The sequence below is a fragment of the Pezoporus occidentalis genome, unplaced genomic scaffold (genome assembly GCF_034315485.1).
Source record: "Pezoporus occidentalis ecotype Australia unplaced genomic scaffold, CSIRO_AGI_Poc_V1 ctg17, whole genome shotgun sequence".
Classification (NCBI taxonomy): Eukaryota; Metazoa; Chordata; class Aves; order Psittaciformes; family Psittacidae; genus Pezoporus; species Pezoporus occidentalis.
Window position 1 is genome coordinate 8,233,577 of NW_026913531.1, and position 26,752 is coordinate 8,260,328.

At 37.5% G+C, this 26,752-nt stretch overlaps 1 protein-coding gene across 1 annotated transcript in view; it reads right to left on the minus strand.

The window, feature by feature from the left end:
- Positions 1 to 14,097: 14,097 nt before the first annotated feature.
- Positions 14,098 to 26,752, minus strand: part of SLC6A15 (solute carrier family 6 member 15) — a 28,397-nt gene continuing 15,742 nt past the window's right edge. Inside the window, exons 7-12 of the mRNA XM_062613628.1 lie at positions 24,161 to 24,402; positions 23,880 to 24,072; positions 22,481 to 22,673; positions 19,659 to 19,818; positions 17,051 to 17,213; positions 14,098 to 15,450 (exon numbers count right to left, since the gene is read on the minus strand). Coding sequence (XP_062469612.1) covers positions 15,079 to 15,450; positions 17,051 to 17,213; positions 19,659 to 19,818; positions 22,481 to 22,673; positions 23,880 to 24,072; positions 24,161 to 24,402 — 1,323 coding nt within the window. The 3' untranslated portion in view covers positions 14,098 to 15,078. The remainder of the gene's footprint in view (positions 15,451 to 17,050; positions 17,214 to 19,658; positions 19,819 to 22,480; positions 22,674 to 23,879; positions 24,073 to 24,160; positions 24,403 to 26,752) is intronic.

Genomic DNA, 26,752 nt, shown 5'->3' on the forward strand with positions numbered 1-26,752 from the left:
AGATTTACAGTTAAGCAAATAACACTAACAGACTGTTAAGGCTGGCACCATGCAAATCGTTTCTTGCTTTCCAGTCTACATGTTAAACCAGAGTAAATATATGCTGTTATTAACAATAATGTTCTGCTCCAGAAAGACTGATTAATAATTGATTAGATATTGTTCCATACACTACCATGTGGTTCTTACTGTACTTCAATTTAAATGTAGGATTTATTGTCAACAGTTTTGTTCTACTTCCCTCAAAGCTTGCTTTTGCACAGTAGGAGTAGCAAGGAAAGCTGCCAGAGGAAGGCCAAACTTTTCACATAGCACCTGTGCACACGAGAGCTGCATGCTGCTCATCTGTCACAGGGCTGACCAAGTTGATCCATATGGTTCCCCTTTCTTTCAAGGGTGCTGTGTCTTGTGGAAAAGCTGCATCTGAAGTTTTACTGAATCTTTCCTTTGACCTCCTACTATGTAGTTCCTAGTCTGACAAATAAAAATGGGATTTTTTCCTAGTTCATGGGAGCTGTTCAGATTTGGGAGTCACATATAGCACAAGTTAGCTGGTATCAAGCCCATTTTCAGAAAGTGCTGGTTCAGTTTTTCCTCTCCCTGTCTTCCCCCTAGGCATTTAGCAGCTTACCTGGCCGATCCAAATGTGGTCCCTCCTTTTCTGGATGACATTTACAGGCAGCTCATTTTTCACCTCCACACTGGAATAGAGGTTTCCTGGAACTGTTCTCCTTTCTCAGAATTGAGGATGATAGCTTAAATGTTCCTAGAACCTTTGTTAAATGGATTTTGGATGTTTTTTTAAGACTACGCAGAGCTGGATACTGATCAGTATCTCTCGCTCTACTGAACTAAGATGCATGGGTTCAGCAACCTTAACCCTTTTTTCATTTTCTCTTTGGCTGCAGGGAAAAAGCATTGTGTCAAACCATAGCAACGTAGACTCAAATACAGGCAGTCTGGTGTTATTTTACAATTAGTATCACTCGATTCTCTTCCTTCTTGTGGAGCTCATCAATTCTGCCTCTCAACTGACACAGCAGCAAACCCCCATCCCTGCATCCGTTAGAGTATACGGATTACTTTGAACAAGTGGAGCTGGTGGTTTCCTTGTAGAGTGGCAACAGATGACGTGCCAATATCATAACCCACTTCTAGACAATAATCTGTAAAATATGTTTGCCAAACAGATTCATGCATCATCATGAAATCTTTTAACATTCATATTATATATCATAGAATCAATCATAGAATGAATTAGGTTGGAAGGGACCTTAAAGATCATACAGTTCCAACCCCCTTTGCCATGAGCAGAGACAGCTTCCACTAGACCAGGTTGCTCAAAGCCCCATTCAACGTGGCCTTGAACACTTCCAGGGACGTGGCATCCGCAACTTCTCTGGGCAGTCTGTTCCAGCTGATTTCCAATATCTTTTTTGCTTTGCAAAAAAAGAAAAAAAGAAGTCTTGACTATGTGGGAGTCATGGGGGGAAAGTATGCCGCTACCTGTGAAATGTAAGAAGATATGCTAGGATTCTCATTGGGTGGCTATATGAAAATACAAAGCAGTGAATTGGCTTGCTTCAAACGAGTTATTATTTGGCTCTTGTTGTACATGAGGATAAAAAGTATTTTCCAAGTATAAAAACAGAACAGACCTTTTTTATGTCAAATCATTCATCTCTCTCCACAAAATCAAACAGCTATTTCCCTGTAAAAGTTGCAAAACAGAACACAGTCAATCTAGAAAAATTGAGTTCTGCTCATAGCAAAATATGACTAGCTAGTAAGTATGTATTTCTTTACAGAAGCAGAGAGAATGAAATCTCTTTTTGCTTGTGGATTGGAATAAACAGCTGCAACTCTCTCAAGGTGAGAGTGGTGTTCACATTTAGAAACATGTCGTCCTTCAAACGTTAAAATTAAATTTATTTTCTGTACATGAAGTAAAGAAATTTAAGATCTCTTGATAACTGGTGGGGGTTCTTTAGTGTGTTTTGAGGGGTTTCTCTAGTCTCTTTTTACCAGACAGAATGACAAACCATGGCACTACATATAATATTTTTTTCCCTGCTTAACTTATTTGGCTAGCAGTACTGTTCACTTTCAGCAGCTACATGACTGTACTGTACTGTGTCTTTTTTGTGTCCATGAGTTGGATCTTTCCAAAGCTCAGAAGTGTGATCCAAAGAAACTATTAAAATGCACAGGCAGCAGAAATGGCAACCTGCAATATCTTCTGTGGTTCATGATGAATTTGAGTCTTGACTTCAGACTCCTATTACTTTGTGTGGGTGGTCATTTGAAAAGTTATCTGCAGGGGTATTACTAATGCACTGATACTTTTATTTGAAGTCCAAGCCTATCAGTTAGAATGAAATCATTTTGAAGAACAAACACATTTTATGAGGACAGGGAAAACGTACTTTCAAATGAAATTTGGCCTCATGAAATCCACAGCTCTGGCAAGTGTCTCCAATTGGCTGACCTACCCGTCACCGGCAGTTTCTGTAGGGGGCTGAGGAAAACTATCAACAAAACACCTCATTCCCATGAGCATTAGAACATCCCTGCTGCCAAAAATAGCCTAATTTTTATGACTATATAACCTGCCAGAGTCTAAATATGACTATTAGCCATAGCACTGCGGAGAAAACAACTGCTTTAATTTTGTGAGGAGCTGGGTACTCACAGTTTCCCTTGATATTATAGTCTTAATCAGAAAATCAGGACTGATATGGGCTGCAGTTGTTTGAGAAGAGCTACTCCAACCAAGGTCTCAACATCTGCATGTACATTAACTATAGGGGTACTATTTCCCTGGATACAAAAGCCACCAAAAATCATTTGCATCAGTCTACACATGGTATAGTTTTTCTAAAAAAGATAGATATACCTTCCACTATGACTAAGATCAGGACTTAGTACAAGGTTGCAAAATGTGACATTCTCACCCTGTTCCTTGGAGTGGTTTTTACCAGCACAAGCTGGAAAAAATGAGCATCTTTCTTCCACAAAGAATTTTAGGCAACTACCAACTTCAGCTTGTCATCTTTTCAAAATTATTACAAAATCCCAAACCCTCCTTGAAACCTGCATGTAAGCCTCTCTTTTTGTTCTGTAGTGCTCTGAAACAGCCTTGCCTGCATTCTCCTCACTTTATATTGATTTTGAATCAAACTTGGAGTAAGTGTGCCAAATTATGGTGCTAAACTGTTTGAGAAGAGCTCCATCTATTGTCCTTGATGGATGCTTTTTCATGTTCCTCTTCTGTATGGGGCAGCATTATGTGTCATTCTGTCTAACCCACTTTATTCTTGATCACCTCAAGTCTGTTTCCATAAAACTGAAATATTATGCACTACACTGTACTGAATGGGCTGGATGCACACTTTTGACTACACTTGAGAGAATGAAATGGGTGTACACACAGCCCAGAATATAGCGCTTTATACTGCCATAATGGAGAAAACAGATCAGTGTCATAGACAGCTCTGAAGCATTTCTGTCATTGAGAGGAATGTTTTTTAAGCGGATTGAGTGATCTACCTATCTCTGTACCAATCTGTATTTCTGTCTCCATTAATCTATTTCCTAAGAGCTATGCAGTGTTTCACCAGATGTGTTGTATGGATTGGAATCAGTGCTTTTATCAGTAAATCTTTGCACCAGAAGCATTTTAGCAGGATACAATGAAAGACTCACAAGAAATTAAAATGTACTTTTGTTAACAAATCTGTTAATCTCTACAGGTATTTTACTACTCTGGTTTGAATCTATGAGCAAACTTTTAACTGAAGGCTTAAAGTTTGCCTGAATTTCCTTCTGCCTATGAAGGGGCATAAATTCTGCAGATAAGGTTATTATTTTTATTATAATGACAGGATTCATGGTTGAACTATTCCACTCCTATAGTAGTATATATTGCTGGTAATATTGGTAGAAAATTGGAGCATAGCATCAATGACTCCTGCCCTTCCAAAAAGGATTTTTGGCATGACCAGACATGGCCTTATTAAAAAAGAATGTGGAATTAAATATACACCAAATTACAAAATTACAATGCCAGTTCCCTTTAGAAAGAGCATATGTTTATCTCTCCAAGTTGTCCACAGTATATTTGGCTTAAGATATAAACAACCAGAGTATTACATGATATCCCAGGCTATGAAAAGTCTATTTTTTGGCTAAGTTAGATAGTGGTGAATGTTTTCTGTGGAGACAAAAAATCAATGGAATGTCTACTGCCTGTGGAGCTGCCCAGTTCTGACTGTGAAATACCTCTCACTTCTGATCTGGTATAACTTACCTTAACTTGAGTGCAGCTAGAGTTCCTTATGCCTCCTTGAGAAGAAACTTATACCTAAAAATAGAAAACTTTTATTAGGTAGAAAAAGAATACCCATTACACTATATTGACAGTCTTCAATGTATGAACAAAAAGATTATTGTTCTAAGAATGCTAAGATATGGATTGCAACATTTTTCATACTTTATGGAGAAAATAACAGATATGAAGAAAGATAAATTAAACAATATCACACAATAAATCTATGTCAAAGTTACATTTAGAATTGTTATTCGCTGATGCATAATTCTGTATTGGGACCTTAAGAAATTCTCTCCTGTCACTTATATGTGGCAAATGTAGATACCTGTTGCATCTGCAAAACAGGCTTGAAGCTTGTATTGTGTACCTGTCATGACATTCTTGGTGCTCAGCTGTCTGGACATTTATTCACCTTATGTCACAGCTCTTCATGTACCTTGTCCATACAGCATCTGCTGCCACATGGTCTCATTCTCCAAAATGACATTCAGGTGCTACTCATGGCAGCACCTGAAAGAAATGCCTATGAGACATTTGAATTTTCTACTTTTAAAACAAAAAGCCCCAATTAATTTTTTCCACCTTAAAAAGAAAAGCAATAGGGTAAAGGGTAGTTAAAATCCTCAATTATACTAGATAGCTGCCTTACCTTTCTGTTAGTTCAAAAAAGCTACAGAACAAGCACAGAAGAAAACCTAAGGTAGACACATTGGCCAGCAGTGGTATCCAGCTCTGCACTAGCCATGTGAAATTGCACCAGTATTCAGCATCTGCTAATACCAGCAGAATATGTTTTCAAGTAAGGAAACATTTGTTTCTTTGGCTTTATAAGGGAAGTGTCAGTTCCTTCTCCTTTCAAGTGAGTGTGATTTGATCTTTAGATCTGTCATGGACTTCACTTGTGATCTTTCTAGTCTTTGTCTTCCCTGCAAAATGAAGATCCCAGATGTTATTTCATGAAAGCTTTGTGCAAGTACACATTTAAAGTTAAAAATTAAAAAAAATAACAAATAATAAGAAAAGTACGTCACAGGCCTCACAGTTCTGGAAAGGAGCTAAAATAATCTAAACTATTCTTTCACTCTCCCAGGCTTAAACTGTTGGAGAATCACTGTTGTCATAACTCCAGGAAACAGGAAAGTCTTTTGTAGGAAAGTCCTTTGTAGGTTGTGCAACCCCTTTGCACTGCACTGTTTCCAGCAGGTCTCCCAACCCTTATTCCTAACAGTGCCCTGCCTCTTGTAGGCTGGTACCTGAACCTTTCCAGGACTAGTGTACTTCCTGGGAAGGAGGTGTATCTCATGGAAGTCAGACAGTTATAACTGCATTAGAAAAATCCTCATCCATGCTGGCTTGTAAGTTTTTATAACATACCAAATGTTACTCATAACAAGAATGACAGTCTCACAGCTCTGGTAACAATCTGGCCTCACTGGAATCAATTCCCAAACCTGTTTCTATTCCTATCTATTGAAAAAAAAAAAAAAGAGGAAAAAAGAGGGGAAATACAACATATACAGCCACCTACAAGTCATACTCTTCTTCTTTCCAATATCACATATATTCTTGGCAAAAGCTTTTTTACAAATAATATAATTCAGTCTTAATAGCACCTATCAGTGAGTCCTCCATGCAGGAAGGAAACATTTGCCAGCATAGATGAATTCTTTCCAACACAGGTGATGCAGCTATATCAGTTTGAGTCTAGACTGTCAACCTAAATTTGGGCCCAGAGCACTGAAAATGAAAAAGATACTGCACATACTGCATGATTTAGCTCAAATGTGTGACATTTGAGCCAGAATGTGTAGCACATGAAAGATTCAGCAATTAAGATCTTTATCCTTAACGGTTGCACAGGGACGCATTTTCACAGGGTTAAGCTGCATGACACCCATTAAAGTAAACAGAAGTTTAAAGCTTAAATCTTTCTGTTCTACTTGCAAGACTTTCCTCATCGTAGCATATAAGGAGCATAAAATATCATATTTCCCCTTTAAGACCTGCAGTTAACAAAATGAGGGGCTAGCTTGTTTGGTTTATTATACACCACCTGACTCACCTTCTTAACATTATACAAACAAAAAAAAAAAAAATGATCAGAGGACTTATTTTCTCAATTTTGGAGGAGTTTACTCCTGTACTTTGTTAAAAAAAGGAAAGCAGACAGGAATAAAAAGCATTTAATACCTCATTTTGTTGCTTTTGCATTTCTCTCCGTGTTTCAACAATTGTCATAAATCTTCTGGGGTTAGAGAGATGTAGGTTGCAGGGTCAGAGTGATGCTTCTGTCAGAAAAAGCGATCTTAAGAATGTTCAAAATGTCTGAGAGTGGATGAGGTTTCCTTGTGTTTTGTTCTATTCTCATTAAAGAATCACATCCAAGTCTCACTGAGTACTCATTTCCCCTTGCTAAAACACTCTCTTGAGGGAACAGCTGGTATCTCCTACTGTATCCCTTTCCCTATACCACTGTCTGCTAGGCCAGATTTCAAACTGTAAACTAGAATCCTTTATTAGTAGAGCAGATGGGGGGCTAATCTCTGTGCATGTGTGTGTTGGGGGGTATTTCTGGTTTATTCTGCTTTCCACAGTGGAGTTTATACCCTAGCCGTGGTCCTGGGATGTGCTAGCAGAATGAATAAACAGCTGTACAGATCTGTTTGTCCCCTGCGAGGCTGCATTTTGATGAAGAGGGTCCAGAAGCATGCACTGTGCATCATATATGTACCATATGTGAGTGAACAAAGGCAGAGCACAAACATATTTTTGCCCTGTCTGTTGTTGTTTTCTTGTTCCAATCAAGCAATACTTATAAAATACCCTTCATTCCTGATGTTCACAAAAGTTAGAAAAAGTGGATTATTTCTTTATTCTCTTTAGTAACCAAATTAAAGCATTTTTAGGTCTGTATTATTGTGATATCAATGTCTGAACATCATTTTTTCCTCAGCATTTTCTTTTCCACAACATCACTCCATAACTCCCCTTTTATTGGCTGACATTGTCCAGTCACCTCAATGCTTAGTTAAGTACTTTTTAGCTTCATTAGCATAGGACATCTTGTTGTCTAAAGTAATCACCCTATCATGAGCTCAGTGAGTTTCTGGCTGTTTGCATACTTTACAAAGACAACATTCATGGGGAGCTGCTTCACCCTATGATGAGAAAAGGCTTAACCTTCTGTGCAGTATCTGTTCCTGAAGCTGCAAACCCTTCTGTTTTTGTTCCTGATGTTGTGTCTTGAAATTAGATTTTCTACATGCTTTATGGCATACAAATAATTATTCATAGAGGCAGCAAGGACATTGAAGTGTTTAATTTTCATTATGCATTTTTTTTTTCATTTCTAGGCATACTCCTAAAATCTGTTACACCACCTGCTGAGCTTCTGAAGTATTTTGCCCAGACAGCACTCAAAACCTCATATATGTCTGTAAACATGCTAGAAGTCAAATTTCAGATCTGACTTAGACACGTTTGTATTGCCTCTGAAGAAACGGGTTCCCATAGCTAACTAATGATATTCTGTAAAATAAAATTAGCCATTCAGTGTTATGGGTGTGATGGTGAGAAGTCAACAGCACAATGAAGCATACATCAAGGCAGGGAAAGCACTGAGTCAATTCTCAGCAGCAATCAAGAAAAGGTAAAAACTAAGGGAATGGCAAATTATTATATTCACATCAAAGGCATGATAAGACATTAACATTTTCCTCACAATTTGTTCTAGAATATTATTAACTTGCTTTAATAAGAATGTGCTTTATGAATTCAATTAGTAACACATACCGAGAAAGTTCATGTACACATAATATGGGGGTTTTAATGATATAGCGGATCTGAGGATTGCTCCTGTTAGGCCAAAATTCAGATTATCCAGTCATACACCTCCACTTTCGGCTAATGTTGCATGATTGAGAAGATACAATAATTTCATTACTACCAAAAGAGAGGTCCATCCCACTGCAACTGTCTATTCCTTTCCTAACTGCAAAGTCACCTCCTCCCTCCTGTGTCTCTGCTTGTCCTGACTTCATCCTGTGATAAATCAGTTTAATTCACAATAAAAAACAAACTGAAATAAAAACTGAAGCATTTTGCTTGCCTAACAAATTACATCTGTGCATGAAGGTCTGATGAATACCAAAGTGGGCAGGAGCCAGAGTAGGAAGATGAAAAAACACCCTCCTCCTCCCAAGATTGCTAGATTTGTTCAGTTGGGTTTTATAGCAAAACATTTCACAACAGGTGCTTCACCTAAGAATGGTTTGAAGAGTTTCAGAGAATAGGAATTACATCCCTGGGTCCTTTACACAGCTAATACAGAGCATGTGTACACAGAGTGTGATCTGGCCCAGACAACTTCTGACCCATGCAGTGTTGGCACAAAAAAAGTGTTTTCTTTGCAGCACAGCGATACAGACTCAGCTTCTCTGCATTCAAACTGCAAATGCAAGAAACCTGATGCAGATAGTTACAATGTAATTTCTATGTGTGTGATAAATGCTGTTAAGCTGATTCTGCAAATTCCAGGTACTTCATCAAACTCTTAAGTGAATCCTGAAAGCTGGTAATTGTGTTAACGGGGAAAAAGACAGCTATAGAGGGCTAGGAAAAGTTATCTCTGAAAACAAAAGAAAAAAGCTATGGAAAGAAATTTAAGAATTACAATTCAGTTAATTATTCTTTTTTTTTTTCAGTGATTGTGATAAAGTCATGATTTACTGTCACTAGCATTTTTTATATGTCTATGTAGCCACATATCTCTACGCCATGTGTTGGATAATTTTCAGCTACCTGTCAACAGTAAATTAAGTAAAATCTTTAAGAGACAGACTGTGGATTTTTTTCCTACTGTTTAGTTGTTCATAACAACATTTTCATAGAAAAAACTTGGTATTTTTGAGGCTGAAAGCAAAATTCCATGTTTCTTTCTTGGGTGGCAGTGAAGGTTTAAGCAATTTCCACTCCCAGCCCTTCCTTCCTGCCTCCACACCGCCACATCCATTGTGACAGCACAGCTGTTTGTGCAGCCTGTGGTGAAAATGGGAACCATCTGAGAAATCCTGGGGCAGCAGAGAGGAATCAAAATCAAAAGGAAGCTTATAACAATGTGTGAATTAAGACATACGAGAGCTTGACCTTGCACTGGGATATCTATGAGATCTATGGAGGCCTTGTTAAACTGACCCTAGAGGACCTGAGGGCTGGGGAAGGTTTTAAAGTTTCTTATGAAATTTCAAAATTTTTCTCAAGAAGCCTCCTATTTCTCTAATTCAAAAGTTCTTTCTTTATGTAGTGACCTTACTTACTTTCAGCCATTTACCACTTTTAAGACTCTTTACAGAATAATCTTGAATTCATTTGGAAATAAATCTTCTTCAGGAGTAGACAGATCCTTAAGTGCCTCCTGTTCTTCCATCCTTATTTTTCTCTTCTCTCAGAAAGCCAGCTGAATTGTAGCCGTACATTTATGTAGAGGTGTAGGTAATGTGTACATATACTGCTTACCACGTTTGCAAGCTACTCAATATTTTTAAGTCAGATAACCAGTTTATATTTTACAGTTTTGCTGCCTAGGGGCAAGCAGAACATTCATGACATCTTCGTTAAATATGACATCCATGTTATTAAACACTTATTTTACTCAAACTATTTTTTACTTGAACAGAGCTGAATGCTCAGTTTCCGTAAAGACCCACAGACATTAATGTCTCACCTGCCTGATTTCTCCAGAGTGCCTCAGATTTTCTTTTTTGAGAACAAGGGGTTCTGTCACACTCGAGTCCCACATCAAATGTCACCCATTTATAGATTCATAATTTTGGAACACTTGACTGTCCAGATGCACTGCATATGGGAGGCTGGGTATCTAGTTTTCATTCCAGGGACCAGGCAGTAAAATGTATACCATTTAGGTGCTTTGAGGTTCTGGCTAATTTCAAGTCTGTAAGTAACGGCTGGGACTATTGACGCTAGGGAAGTGCTCAGGAGATTTATTACAATGTTAAATCACAGCGACACAGAGATTCTGACTCTGAGCTGTTAGTCACAATCTCTCATTTTTTGTAACCTCACATCCTCATACATTGAGTTTTCTGTGCTTTTAAGTAACTACTTTTCTCCTTAAACCTTAAATCCATGGCACAATTTGCCTGCTATTTCACCCTGATAGTTTTGTCTTTAAATCAGACAGCTAAAATAAAATAATTTTGGAAGGCTGCATTTCTTTAACATCTTTCTCCAGAACATTTCACAATGCTTTATGAAAAATAACCAGACTTTTCAGTACATCAAAGGCACTTGAGTACTTAAAGGGAAATTGATTTTGACACAGCCCAAGTCTTTCTTCCCAGCCCAGCATTCCCTTGCCCTGATTCGGTCCTTTTCTCTCCCACTCCTCCTATACTAACAAAACTTCAACCACCTTTGATTCATAGAATAAGAAGCACAGAATAGTTAGGGTTGGAAAGGATCTTAAGATCATCTAGTTCCAACCCCTCTGCCATGGGCAGGGACACCTCACATTAAAACCTCTCACCCAAGGCTCTGTCCGACCTGGCCTTGGACGCTGCCAGGGATGGAGCATTCACAACCTCCCTGGGCAACCCATTCCAGTACCTCACCACCCTAACAGTAAAGAACTTCTTCCTTATATCCAGTCTAAACTTCCCCTGTTTAAGTGTCAACTATTGCCCCTTGTCCTGTCACTACAGTCCCTAAAGAAGAGTCTATCCCCAGCATCCCTATAGTCCCCTTTCAGATACTAGAAGGCTGCTATGAGGTCTGCCTGCAGCCTTCTCTTCTCCTGGCTAAACAGTCCCAACTTTTTCAGCCTATCTTCATACCTCTCTTTAACAGCTACATCTAACTGTAGACTGTTTCTTCTAAAGGCTTGATTATATCATACTTCATGTAGCCACCAAAACCTGTTTTCTTACTGACGTCCTTTTTTTCCCCCCATATCTTTTTATCTTTTTAATTTATGCTTTGCCATTCATTGAGTCTTATTTCCTCAGTATTTTTTTCTTCCTTCTTTTAATGAGCTCCATTTCAGTTCCACCCCCTTTCATGACTCTCTTAACATTTTTCCTAATTTCTCATTCTTTAGTTTGCAAACCTGACTCTTCCTTCACATGTCTGCACTTTTTGCTTGAGTAAAAAAAATCTGAAACTAATTATTCTTGCTTTGAAGCAAATTTATTTTTTCTTATAATTTTTCTGTTTTCTAATCAACTCTGCTTTTAGCTAAGAGAGTATCTCTTATCTTTGAATTTCTAGTGTTTGAAAACACATTCTTCATTTTCCACCTGTTGAGTTCGGATTAGACATGAGACATCCAAGAAACAACTTAAAAGCAGAAAAGGATATGGGACTGAATAAATAAGGAGAATGTCTAAATCTGGTTTGTTGGTTGTTTTTTTTTCACTGAATAAATTCTTTATCTTAACACCATAATTTAAAGACTATGGCATAGGAGCTCTCATTACCATCCTGTGTAATTTGTCGGAAAAAAAAAACCAAAATGACAACAGAGAAATGTATTGACACTGACTTGAGAAGAGTGTCTTAGTTAATATTTTTCACTTATTTAGTACTAAGTTGTGATGAATACAATACAGACGAAAGGCACAGTGGTTCTGCCAGAGCTAGTGAGAAATGCTTTCCATTTTCTTTATCAAGAGGGTTAAACAGCTGCCCAAGACATGTTTTAGTACCTGTACTACTTTTAAAACACTACCAGATATCACAGTAGTTTCTTTCCTCAGAAGCAAAGTTGCAAGCTTCAGTTGCTCCTTGAGCTGCTGTCCATTTTCAGTGCTTCTTGCTGACCGTCAGTTCTCATCTACAACTCTAACTCGTTGCAACCTTCAGCATTTACTGATGATGGCAGTGAGAAGTGTTGAACTCTTTAATATTATTAGTGTTAATAGTAATACTACATTTTGAGATTTCCTTATTCCACTAATTAATTTGCCAACTAATTAACTGTCTAATTTATGAAATGAGAATAGCAACAAATAGGATATTTGAAAAACAAAAGCATGCTAGAAAATTATTGATTTCAAAATATTGAATCAAGAAGCTGCTGCTTGCTTCCAAGACCCAAAAGTGTACTACTTGGCACTGGGATACTGACAGTGTGTTGCTGCTTTTACAAGCATTGAAGATTCAGAGCCTCTTTGTTTCTTGGATATAAAATAATCAACTATCTATTAAAACACCTGAAGGTACAACAAATTAGTAAAGTTCTGGGTTTTAATAAGGCTATGATCACTCTGAAGATTCCTCTGTCTTGGTAAAGAATAAAAGTACAGCATTCTCCCCTTTTAAAAACTCCTGAACACGCCATTTTACCAATACACATGAAATATGAGCACCATCCAGTGGCAAAGGAAGTAAATCACATCTCATATTTCTGATTTTTTCCTCAAATCACAGCATCTAACTAGGCATTTAAATGTTTATGTTAAGGATGCTGCATTTTAAAAAACTGTCATAACTACATTTCTGCTAATTTCTCAAAGATGTTGCAGCAGTAAAAAGCTTTTTTTTTTTTTTTTTTTTTTTTGAATACACTGCATCTCAGCTGAACACTGCACGTTTGTCTTTCATGGTCATCAATTATATTTTAGTATCTTCAGAGTATCTAAAACCTTTTGCAAACACATCCTTCTTTTGTCTGCTACTGCTATCACAAACATAACTGATTCCTTCCTAGTGTGACAAGATCGCTGGGACCATTATGCCAGCACGAGGATTCATCAGCTAGCATGTGCCTGCTGATCCCTGAAAATAGGCTTATGATTGTTCAACTTTTTCTTCCTTTTTTTTTTATCTTATTCTTATCCTTTTTTTCTCTTTTCTCTTTTTAATTCTCTGCATGATATTCTGTAAGCTATTTGTGGTGAATTGACTGTGGCTAGATGCCAAATGTTCACTAAAACTGCTCTATCACACCCCTCAATTGGCAGCAAGGGGAATGTACAACAAAATGCTCCTGGGTCAAAGATGCGTAATTCATGAATTACTATCATAGGCAAAACAGACTCAACTCAGGGAAGTAAGTTTGTTTAATTTATTGCAAATCAAATCAGAGTAGGATAATTAGAGAAAAACAAATCTTGAAACACCTGCCCCCACCACTCCTTCCCTCCCTCCTGGGCTTAATTTCATTCCTGATTTTTCTACCTCCTCACCCCGGAACAGCTCAGGGGAACGGGGAATGTGGATTGTGGTCAATTCATCACACATGTCTGCCACTCCTTCCTCCTCAGGGGAGGACTCCTCACACTCTTTCTCTGCTCCAGCTTGGGGTTTCTCCCAGGGGAGAGAGCCCTTCCCACAGGCTGCAGTTCTTCACACACTGCTCCATCATGGGCCCCTTCCATGAAGTGCAGACCTTCAGGAAAAGACTGCTCCAGCCTGGGTCCCCATGGGCTCACCAGCAAACCTGCTCCAGTGTGGGCTCCTCTCTCCATGGGGCCACAGATCCTGCCAGGGGCCTGCTCCAGCACAGGATCCCCACAGAGTCACAGCTTCCTTCAGGCATTGCCCTGCTTCTGTATGGTGTCCTCTGTAGACTGCAGGTGGAGATCTGCTCCACCATGGACCTCCATGGGCTGCAGGGAGACATGGAGTCTTCAGAGGTGTTACTTTCACATATGGTCACTCCTGCTGTAATTGCCGTTGTGCAGGTTTCTTTTACCCAGAGAGGGAAAAGCAGGCTGTGTTATAATAAGTATATTAGGAAATCACAGAGAAACACCTTGTCAATCTCTTTATTCATAGGTTAAAATGTAATGCCATACAGTTCTCAACAATTACCGACTGAAAAAAATTACCTGCATAAAACAGAAGCAAAACTGAAGGAAACTAATTAAAAAAGCCATCTTGCTTCAACTTTTGAAATGATTACGTACAGAATAATATACATATATACATTACAAGTATATTATATAAATATAATATATATGTAATTTTGTAACCACAATAAATATCAAGAAGGTCTTTTTTAGGCACACAGCATAGAAAAAAATGCAGAATCTGCACAATCCTTAAGATTCTTGGAGTGACTCACTCTAACATTGTTTTCACACTGAAAAAGCAAGCAAAGTATACAGACGCAGTTTATGCAGTCCCCAGTGAACAGGGAATCTTTCCTCACCTTCCTGTAAGTCTACTCGATTTTCTAATCCTACTGCTCTATACAGCTATTACATAAGAAAATAGTTTGCAGGTTTGTTTTTGACTCAGCTAATAGCCTAAGTAATTATCAGTGCTAACAAAATAAGTACAGCATATCTACATAAAGTATACAAGTGTTTACACAAACATGGGTTTGGTGAACTACTTTGGAGTTCACTTTTAATACTGGGGAGTTAACCTAAAAGCAGAAAAAAAAAGGATTTTCACTGATATTATCACACAAATAGTTTCCCATTTGAGTGACACCTGAGCTTTGGAGATAGAAAGCTTTAAATTTAGAAATGAATTAAATCCTTGGCTATACTGGCAGATGTAGGCTACCACTGATTTCGAATGTGTTCCCTTCAGTGCAAACAAAACCCCAGAGGATTAATCCAAAGCCAGTTTTCTCAACCTGTACATACAGTCATGACATTTTAAAGACTGTCGCTGTGGAGCACCTGAGATCGCACCCTACTAATTGAAGCTGACCACTTCTCGTAGGAGAGCCATGATCAGTGAGAGAAAAGAAACTAACAGCATCTTTTTTTCCACAGTTACAAATCAGACTCCGGCATATCAGGCATATCAGCCATCAGGTATCCAATACCATAACGTCCATTTGGAGCAGTATCCAGAGTTGGTGAACCTGTCTGTTTTCGATATATGGTTTTGCCAAAATTTGGAGACGGCACTTCACTTGGACTCTTCCCATGAATCAGACTTGTATTATCCCCCTCCAGGTTAACAGGTTCCTTTATTATCCGGCCTCTTTTGTAGGATACAGATGCCAAACTACCAGAGCTGTCATCAATAAGGTTGCAACGGCGCACCATGAAGACTATTGGGACTGGCAGTATGGCCAACACCATCAGGGATATACAGACAATCATTCCCCATGTTGGATAGCTGCGGAACTCTTCCATGGCCTGAGGAATCCAAGAGAAAAACAAAGAATAAGTCTTCACTGAAAAAGAGCAAACCTGCAGTCCTCACCAAGGTGTGCCATTTTCATCTTCCTGTCACCTTGCACCCACAATGTGGGCATCATTACAGGTCTCAAATGGAGATGTAGGATTGCCACCTTTTTGCCAGTCAGCAGGACCTAAACACCGTCCCACAGTTTCTGAGATGCTCAGAGTACTCCAGCAGTAAACAAATCAAAATTTTCACAATAGCCTTTCTGGTGCGTTTGTCTGCAGCTGCTCTCCAATTCTTTAAAGGATGTTCAGGACAGACAAGTGTGCAGTGGAATTTGTTACTGTGCCTGGAAAAGAAGTCCTTGTAGGCCAGCAGCTAGTCTAGACAGGGACAGTCCCAGATGACTCTGTGGAATTGTTCCACTTCTTATAAATTTAATGCAAACTATAACAAACACACTTACTGGGGCAGTGACTGCACCCCATACCATGACTCACTGGCCAACAAATTCAGTTTGCTTGATTTTATACACATGGAAAGGAATATTCTATTTGTTATTCTAAGGTCATTCTCTTTCTAATTTTTGAGGGCAAGAATAAAACATAAACAAGAACATTTTTCTAAGAATCCTGAGAAAGTAGCAGTGGTTGTCTCATTAAAAGCAGATGTCTACCTATTGTAAAGCCAACCTCTTGCATTTATGCTTTACCTGTCTTTGCTGCAATCTCACCACAGCTAATTCAGACAGTTGTCCATTCAGAAGAGTCCCCAAGATTCATTTCTCTGATATTTTTCCCTCCCTGTGTTTTGTATGACAAGCCTGTAGAAAGAGCTGAGGGCTGTTGAGCCTAAATGCTAGTAGAACTCTTAGGAGTTACTTCGACTGAATTTCTTTCTGGAGCCAACATGCAGCACTTACTTTACTATTCACACAGACAAGTTTTGTACAAATCAAACACTCCTATCAGAAACAGATTTTAATGCAGCTGTTACCTACAATGTGATATGCATTCCCAAAGGGGAAAATTTATGACATGGCTAAATCATAGTATTTAATTTCACATTAAAAAAGAAATATGCCATCTGAAATTATTTATTTAGTGTTATCGCCCAACTATTTCCATAGAATCATAGAATCATAGAATAGTTAGGGTTGGAAAGGCCCTTAAGATCATCAAGTTCCAACTGATTTTCTCTAGGAAAATAAGATTTAAGGAAAGTGAGTAACTTCTCCCAACCTTAAGAATTTCTCCAACATGCATCAACAAACTAAAAAAGTCACAAAAACCATGAAGGTTCATGGCAAGTAGCTGTATTTTAAAGCAGAACTACTCTAAAATTTAAAAAATGGCTGGTTTTACATTCATGTTACTTGAGATAAAAACAACCATGTCATTATTTATACTGATTATGAATTTCTAATTGCAGTTCTTTTGTCTTTTTATGTATTTCTGAAATACTTCAGATATGATCACTATGATAGCCTTGGGTGACACGGTTTAGTGTGAGGTGTCCCTGCCCATGGCAGGGGGCTTGGAACTAGATGATCTTAAAGTCCTGTCCAACCCTAACTATTCTATGATTCTATAGCAACTGTTAGATACATACCTTATCTTCAATCCAAGCACTGTAGCCAGGAGGACTTAATCCCATTTGGACAACACTAGCTACCAACAAACACAACAATACTAAAGGTGAAACATACTTCCACATGTAGTAATAATACTGGCTTGGAGAAAACCCAAGCATATCCTTCAGATCCTCCATAAACCTGTGAAGGGAATAAAAGCTTATTGTTAGTGCGTGCACTGAAATACTGAAATTTTAAGTACTATAATTGATACATAGCAATGAATTTGAGGGAACCGACCCTGAAAAACTGCATGTATAGAAAAGGCTGCAGTTTAGATTACTTAATAGGCTGAAAAAAACCTACTTTATGTCTCTAGTTCAGAACAAATGAACAGGTGGATTTGCTACACAGTGCAGTGATTTAGTAAAGTGCTTGTTGGACTGTGCTGGAAAGATATTTAAACTCACCTTCCTTTTAGAAGATTGTTTTTTACATCTTCTTACATTGTCTATTGGGTTATTTACTAAGGCATGTGTCATTACTTCTGAGGACATATAAAACCAGCACATCTTACAGATTCCGCAAAATTAATATTGAACCCACATGTTGGTGCAGTGTAAAAAATAATTTTATGCATAAGGTATGGTTTGCATCATGTAAGTGCTGAAAAAAACTTTGTGACGTTTTAAATCTGTCTCCCTGTGCCTCAAAATTGCAAGTTATGATATGAACAAAACTCCTATTTTTTGTACTCTTGACGGAGGAGTACATGGTTCCAGAGCCAGTAGAAAAAGAGAGACTATTTTTAGAATTAATTCTTTTGGAGTGTGCTCAAGCACTAATTCTGTTTTAACTCCCTTCTGATCCCACTCCCTTCTGAAATGTGCCTCTCAAAAAAAGCTCTCATAGAAACAAATGTTTTCAAAGCAGTTACACATGTGAAGCTACTGTCATATAAACTCAAAAATGTTTTTGAACTGCATAGTGTGGACTGTTCTATCCCTTGCTTACACTGCAATGAAGCATATTGTTAAGATGAAGCTGAAATTTACAAATGTATTGTGCTCCATTATAGATAGCCTCTCCTTTCTGGAATCTCCAGTACTTCATCCAGTTGAGCATAAATCTATTATCTTCACTTTAAGTTTTTCACCATCTCCATCCTACTTATCCTCTTTTAAAAGCTACCAAGCTCCTTTAGCACTCATTCCAGCATAGAAGATTTTCCTTCTTGGCTACAGGAAGGATATTGCCTATTCTTTGGCTGTAATCCCTTTGGATGCAATGTGTTACTTTTTTCCTATCTGATCAAAGACAGAGGAAAAATATGTATGGATCCTCATCTACAAGGAGGACCCCTCGGCACTATCACAGCTGATGACAACCTGAAGCTGTTGATTCTGGCAATTTTTGCAAGCAAGAATGCTGGGTTCCTGAAGAAGGATATTCTGGAGAAATATACATCAGAGAAAGTATTAGGAATACTCCAGAGGGAGGTTCAGGAGGCCATTATGAATAAGAAAATTGGCTGTTAACTTTTCACTTTATCCTGTCAGAACCCTTTCTGAAAACATGAATCAACTGTACTCTGACTCAGAAGCAAAATATTATGTATTTCAGCTATTCCTTAACATCAACTTCCTCACAGGTAAACTTTTTTGGCATGTCTATCTTCACAGTGGAACTCTACTTGACTGGACATTACCGACCTGATCTTCCGCTTTATCTTTCATTTGCATGTGCAAAAACATCTACATGGTGTTTTCATGTTTATGTGATCAATCATAGCGTCATACATGTGGCCCAAGTGGGAATTGTCCTTTAACAAGTACGCAGACACAGCACTACTTGCACAGACCAGAAACAATGTCTGGAAACCATTAAGTTGAATTTTCTTAATATAGTTTATTTCATTATGGTGAGTGACTGGCTGATTACTCAGATTGCGCAAGCAAAACGTCAAATGAAAACCCACCCATTCTGTGCACCCTTTGTACATGCAAAGGAATCACAGATGTGTAAATTACTTCAGCACCTAGTATAGTATACTCTGTTTTATCTGTGGATTGTATGTGTTATTTTGTCATACAAACTCTTCTACTCCTTAAGCATGGCACATATCAATCTCGCTAAGTGAACGCATTCTGGTGATTGCAGTCTTAAAGTGTAAAAAATTAGAAGGACTTGATGGTCATTTCTCTTCAGCCTTCACTGATAGAAACTCACTTAACTTCACTGTCAACCAGGCTGCTTCCAAGTAAGTTTTGATGCTGTCTTTTCCTATAGTTTTCTCTATTTCCTCTCACAACTAATGCAAAGAACGGTTAATTGTTATGACCCTTGCTGTCTTATTTCTACATAAATTCCTCATACTTGCATATCCAGCCGCCTTTCTAACTCTCTTCTTTTGCTTCTTTTTCTGTACTCTCCTCTCTTTGTATCTGTTGCAATTGCTCTTTGGGTTTCACTATGTGAAATGCAGTGTATCTTGCTTCAAACCTGTTTTCAGTCACATCCAGATTGACCCACTTTCTGCTTAATTGTATCTATGCATACAGAGCAAATACTTCACGCTTTAAATAGTAATTGCTATTGTAATGAATACTGTTGGTATGTACAGGAAGATACATTTCCTTCACTTACTTGTTTATTCCATAAATTCTGGTGACTGCAATATTCTCCAAAATGACCACAATAAGCAGGGGCAGAGTAGCTGAGTAGTCATCAAACATCGTCACAAAATAATTTCCAGAGCGCTGCACAAAGATCAGGCCAATAAAAAATGCTACCAAGCAGCAGATGACTGGAATAAAGGACAGAAATGTGAGCTGTAATTAAAATGAAGTTCCACAAGAGGAAATAGGAGAGCTCTAAACAGCAAAGATATACTTTAACTCATTATTTCATTATATTTAATATAATCAAAGTTTGAAATGTTTTGACTTTTTTTAGGGGGGGCTGGGGTCTCAATTATAAGAATACTAGGAATCCTACCTACTCCCTACATAACAGAAAAGCTGTTAAACTAGAATTCCTGGAATTACCATATTGCAGCAATACTGATTACGCAGCAGAGATTAATCAAGTGACTATTTCTCATTAAACATTCAACTTAATGTGAATGCAAGGCTAAAATACACAGAATTGGCAAGCTAAACATCATACATCATGTTACTTGGTCAACAAATGACTTTTTGGAATTCAGAATTGAAAATAACTTAGAAGAGAAAAAGTGAAAAAAAAAAGCTAAAAAGTTAAAAAGTTTAGGACTGTAATTCTAAAAAGTATAAAGGCTGAACATACTTCCCCTAATTACTTACAGAATGAAGTTCCATTAAGATCAGTCTAAGTGCATTTTTACACTAAGCAACAAAATTCCTGCCCCTTTTTTTTTTGTTTAGGGGCAACCAATTCAATATATGAAAAGATTTCAGCTGTCATCCAGGTGAACATATTAACACCTAGCTGCTCTGGTGCTGGGATAATGGGGCTGGCAGTTTGGAATTAGAGGACAGGGAAGCCAAGCAGATGGGATCACTTTCTAGGGAAAGGGGTATTGAACAAGGCAATTGGAAAAGGGACACAAGTCCTCAGCCTCTGGGAGTCTCTTGTCAAGTGTGAAGAAAAGGTATCCCTTGAAGGAAGATGTTATCTGCCACCCAGGCAAGTGATAACACAGTCATTCACAGATTCAGATGAAGTCCAATGCACACAATCCACGTGGACATGAGGAAGAGAGATGGAAAATCTACCTCAGCCCTAGAGTCACAGCTACATGAACTGCAAGGAAAAACAATCACAAATGGATGTTCTTCCAGGAAAATTGCTGCTACAGTCTCCAGTGAGCAGTGCTGCAGACACAGTGGAAGGGCTCCTGACTGTATAGAAAGGAATTCTAATCCACTTTCACAAGAAGTGAGTGAAGAATTCTATAATCAGGACTAAAAGGGCCTTGCCTCCAGCCAGGTGGAAGCTAGGGACAGTTGGGTTTACTGGAATGTGTAGAGCAGATGGCTCGGCACATGAGTCCCACAGGAGTATAATATAAGGCTCTAGTAGACACTGATGCACAGTGTACCCTGATGCCATCAAGCTATCAAGAGGTAGAACCCATTTGTATTTCTGGAGTGACAGGAGGATCCCAACAGCTGACAGTACTGGAGGCTGAAATCAGCTTGACTGGGAATGGGTGGGAAAAGTACCCCACCTTGACTTGTTCAGAGGCTCCGTGCATCCTTGGTACAGACAGTCTCAGGAAACAGTCAGGGGGACTAGTGGGCTTTCAAGTATAGCAGCCTTGGAGACTGAGGAAATGAATCTGATTTGGAAATACTTGAATGCAAAAAATCTTTTAGCTTATGAGTTTGTTTCCCTCAGCTCAAGAGGAACTGAACTGGAACCACAGTGCAAAAAACTGCAGATGTGCTCACAATTCTGTAAAAATTGAATATGTGGGTTGTAAGCACAAACTCTAGTGCAGGCATAATCCTTATTAAATCCTACCAATACTGCATGAAGTATAACCCAGGCACTTTAGTTTTATAAGTTAATTATATAAACACTATATAGAGTTATAATTCTTTGAGTATAACTGAGTTCAGCAAAAATCATGCATGCATACCACTCAAAAAAATTACAAGAGAAAAGCAGTTCTTTAATATACCTTTATCTTAAAAGGTTTCTCTCTCAAATGCAGTTACAAGGAATTATTGTAAAATACTCCTTTACGGAAGAGTAATGGCTATATATCATAGTACTTGCATATAAAATTAGAAACAACAGCTAGTTTCTAAATGTCACACTGGTTATTCAGTAAGAATTAAAGAGCTGATAAAACAAACAAAGAAAACCAAGTAAACAACTGCTCAATAGGTTAGAACTTCCTAAAGATAAATCATCTGATTTTTCAGAAGAATTTTCCCCTAGCAAAGCAAAAGAAAAAAAGAAGTTTTCTGTTAAATCTTATTAATATAAGGTAAGGAAAGCAGCCAGGAAAGAGCAATGCTCTGCCGCATCCAGGGTTAACTCTTAGAAAATATATTATTATTTCCTTCATAGAGTTAGATGATGGTTAAGCAGCTTATTATATTTTTATTTTTCTATCCTTTCTGTCACAAAATTTGTGCATAACATACCAAGTCCTTTGCAGATGTCATGCAGATTTTCCAAAACTTAACTTTCACATTTTATGCTGCCCTTCTACCTCAAAAAGAGAAATTGCTACAAGATCAGAGCTATATAAACAGGCTACACCTCAAATAACTTTAGGCATTTAAATGAAAAACCCCAAACAACTACATATTTTGTTTAAGACTGGAAGAACAGTCTGGAATACAATGATTTACTGCTTTGTAAAATGTCAGCACTGAAAACTCTCATGTCAAAAAACAAGAAATGATCGTATGATCAAAAAAAAACCCCTTACCTTAACTCTCTAGTGAGAAAAGAAAGTTTGTGCAACTCACCAGTAAGAATTTCTTTCCTGACTTTGAAGGTATCAACAATAGGTGTGATGATGCCTTCAATGGTTCCAAACATACTTCCAAGTCCCAAATTTACTAACATGAGGAAGAACATGACTGACCAGAATGGAGAAGCAGGGAAGTGGGCCATTGCTTCTGTGAAGGCAATAAAAGCTAAACCAGTTCCTTGAACCGCCTGTCAGTAAGAAAAATCCCCATTATTATTCATGGACAGTATTTCTTTTTTTTTTTTTTTTTTTTTGTAGTACGATAGTCTGACTTCCTGTTCATACAACGTCATTGATTAAAACTTAAAGGTAGCCATCAAATATGCAATTCTTCCAAACCTTCAAACTTAATTAATACTGGATTTACTGAAACATTGGATTTGGCTGAGAATCTGTAAATTGAATGGTATTAGCAACACATTTCTTTCAGAGGATCATGGAATACCAGGTTGGAAGGGACCTCAAGAATAATCTGGTGCAACCTTTCCTGGCAAAAGCATAGTCTAAACAAGATGTTCCAGCACCCTGTTCTGCTCAATCATAGAAATGTTCAGTGCTAGGCAATGCACCACTTCCCAGAGAAAATTATTGCAAAGACTGATTGTTCTCATTGTGAAAAAATTTCCCTCTTGTGTCCAGCTGGAACTTCTATCTCTCTTTCATTAATAATTTTGCATAACAGCTATTATTATACAGGACTGCTACAAAATACACAGTTTTCTCCACTAAGTATATAAAGGAGTTCATTTCTATAATTATTTCTTTCAAATTTAAATGGCAGGAATAGTACAGAAACTTTTAATGTCTAAGTCACTGATTTTACATTTTAGCTTCAGACGCTGGCACAACCATATAGAGGTCTATGCTTGTAACTGGAAGTCCCCCTGAAAAAGCTAGAAAATTTACAGATCTGGCTTACAGTAAAGATTTTAAACCAGGATGATATTCATTAAACAATTATCTAATAAGTAAATAATAACTTTTTTACTTTCTAATGAAACCGTATTTATGTTTAATGATTGTATCTTAACATTGGAAGACATCAAAGTATGACACTGTACACCTCTGTTCAGTCTTTGGAAAAATTATCATGCTCTACTCTTCTAAAGAACAGAACTTTAAAAACTTATCACTTCCTGAGGAGAGCAATATAAGGATCAAAATACATTATAAATCAGTGAAGACTATATTAGGACATCTAACCCGAAAGTCCTTAGGTGAGCTAGAATGTAACGCTGCACAAAACTGTGTTTTCATATGGATCTCTATAGGTGTACTTCTCACAGGTACACTGTACTGATAGTCTGAAACAAACTGTGAAGTATACTTACACAGACTTACAAATATTCATCTGCTCATCATCTCTGTTTTCAAGATTCGCTTATTACTCTCACCTTGTTAAGTTCATCTTCAATTTGACAAGATTTCAGACCAAGAGAATCAAACTCTTCTTCTTTAACTTTCTGAATAATGTCGTAAACTAAATTGTAATCTTCTGCTGTAATGCTTGAGAAATTGATATGATGTGGGATCATATCCTGGCTCAGATTGCCCATTTTTAAAAGTTTTAAAATCTTGTCTGAATTTCTGTAAAACATAATAAAACAGAGAAATCAAACTCAATGACCTGTGTTAATTCATACATGAAATATAAATAAAAAAAAAAAATTCATACTGGATAACACATTTTTCATTTATGATATTGGCTTTGAAGCCCAGAACTGCAAACACCACCAAAGTTGCCAGCACAGAAGTGAAAAAATTGATGAAGGACACCAGTACAGCATCAAAATGGCAGTTGTTGTCTCTCTTGTTGTAGCTTGAAAAGGCAATGACTCCACCAAATCCAAGCCCTAAGGCAAAGAACACCTGAGTAGCAGCTTCTCTCCAGACCTTGGGCTCCAGCATTATTTCAAGCTGTTTGAAATTAGATATAATATATGTCAGCTATAAAATGCATTTCTATTACAACAGAAATAGATAACAGAAAAACAAACAAAAAAATAACAACAGGAAGACAATCTACATCATAAAACACTAATACTAAACTACAAATGTATTTTCATTATGATAGAATGAAAGCTGAATGTGACACCTAAAGTTCAGTGAACTTCTGGACTAGAAATTCTCTTAATTTTATATGATACAATCCTTAAAGAGAAACGTGCTATATACTGTGTTCCCAATAATGAGACACTGCTCGAGATATATGATAATCCAAAAAGCAGCTATACTGAGAAATAAGATAGAAGTTATATTTTAATTTTACAGTATTTACTGTCCTTTTTTTAACAGTGTATGTATTGAGAGTTGTTAGAATTACAGTGTATTTTGAGATGATCAACACTCATAAATGCATTAAGTATGCTGAAAGTTGCTTTATTGTTACTTGTCAAAAGAAAAAAAAATGGTGAACATGAGATACACATGCTTATATGGGATTCTACGCATGCAAATATGTAAAGCAAAATGCAACAGATGAAGTAAACGTTGTCCACCACAATCTCTATAGCTCACGAGTCAAATCTTCCTTAAGCCAGATGCCTTGAACTTACCCTAAATTAAATGGGTCAGGTATTTGAGGGACACTTAAGCGTTTATCAAAAAAACTGAACTGTATTGTTCATTCAGATGATTGTACTTCAAGAAATATCTTTGTTACAAAGTTATAAGTCATCTTACAACAAAGTTGTAAGTCTGTCTATCTCATATTCTTTTAGATACTGAATCATAAAAAGAATTATATGTGAAATTTATACATTAAATTTTCTGAAGTTGATTCAGGGCCTCCCTTTAACAGTGAAAGGCCTTACGTTTGCACATGTAATTTAAAAAAAAACAAACACTCAAACCCTAGGCTTACTGAAAACAGTAAAACCAAAAACCATGAGCATAGATGCGAGAACTGTTAGACTGTCTGTCTTACCTTACTTGAAGGAAAAAAAAACAAAACAATCTGTTATTATAAGGTTTTGAAAAATTTTCCAGTTCCCCATAAAGGTATATCATTTATTATAAATAGGCAGAAGGTACCTGCTTTATTTATTTATATATAGCTAAAATACAGTATATTCGGGGAGGGAGACAGTGTTTATGACAATAAACTTGTTCCAGACTCACAATTTTCATTTTAATTACAATGCACAAGTAGCTATTGCACATAGTTCTAGCTGCCTGCATCAGAGTCATGCTGGAGCTTTTCCACTAGAGGGAGTTCAAGGAATATTCTTAATTTTTGCCAAATCTGTAACTGGATAAAGTATCAAAACACTTTTCGCTTTCTGGAATGTGTAATTCAGCACCATCAAGTCAGTATGCACTCAGACACACATTGTCTAGCATTTCAAAATAAATTTGTAATTGATTTGCTATGTAATATTTTTTCAGTGACATTTTGGGGGCTTTGTATTTAAACTTCATTCACTCCTACTGCAGTTTCATTACAGCAGTTGACTTCAGTGGGCTTTACATGTACCTTTCTTTAGGTTTTTCATTAAGGTTATTATTTAGATTTTATCCTTTATTCATCAACCACACCAAACAGAGAAATTCTCACCTTCTTCATAAGCCCTGTGCTCTCACCCCTGCACCAATGTGTGCTAGTCCTCTGCTGTGCTAACACAACTCTTCTGTGGGAGTATGTTGTGGTTGTTGGTGGTCTAAATGTGGTTGCAAAACTGAACTAATCAAGGGTAAGAAGATGTTTTCCTCTCCCCTCTCATGTCTATCTGTGTAATTTTCAATTTGGATCAGTTTAGCAATCCTTTTTACAGCCTTCCTCCCCAGAGAAACTGTTAGCGCTATGGAGTGAATGGAAACAAGTATGGGAGTCTAAATTCCCTTAGGTAGTTTCATATGAATCTACACTCCAAATTTGGGCCCAAGTACAGAAACAATCAGACATTATAATGAAAATACTTTTGAAGGTTTATATTCACATATACTGTATGTGACATACAGGTCTCCTAACCTCAAATTTAAACCACAACTTGAGATACAGAACTGGAAACCAGCAGAAGGAACTAAAACTTGGAACAACTGTGTAACTAAGTTAAAATATAACTTTTAAAGTAAGCATCAGCTGCAATTTCTTTTAGGTCTGACTTATGAAACATGAAACAGTGAAGAGGTGTTGGTATTCAAGGGGTGTTTCAGTGTTTCCTTCAGTATTTAGTGACACTTCTCTAGTTAAAGAAAGGACTAAAAATGTGGTCAAGAAACTGAATTATAACTTCTAGAGGCCTGTATTCCATCTCTCCATCTCTGC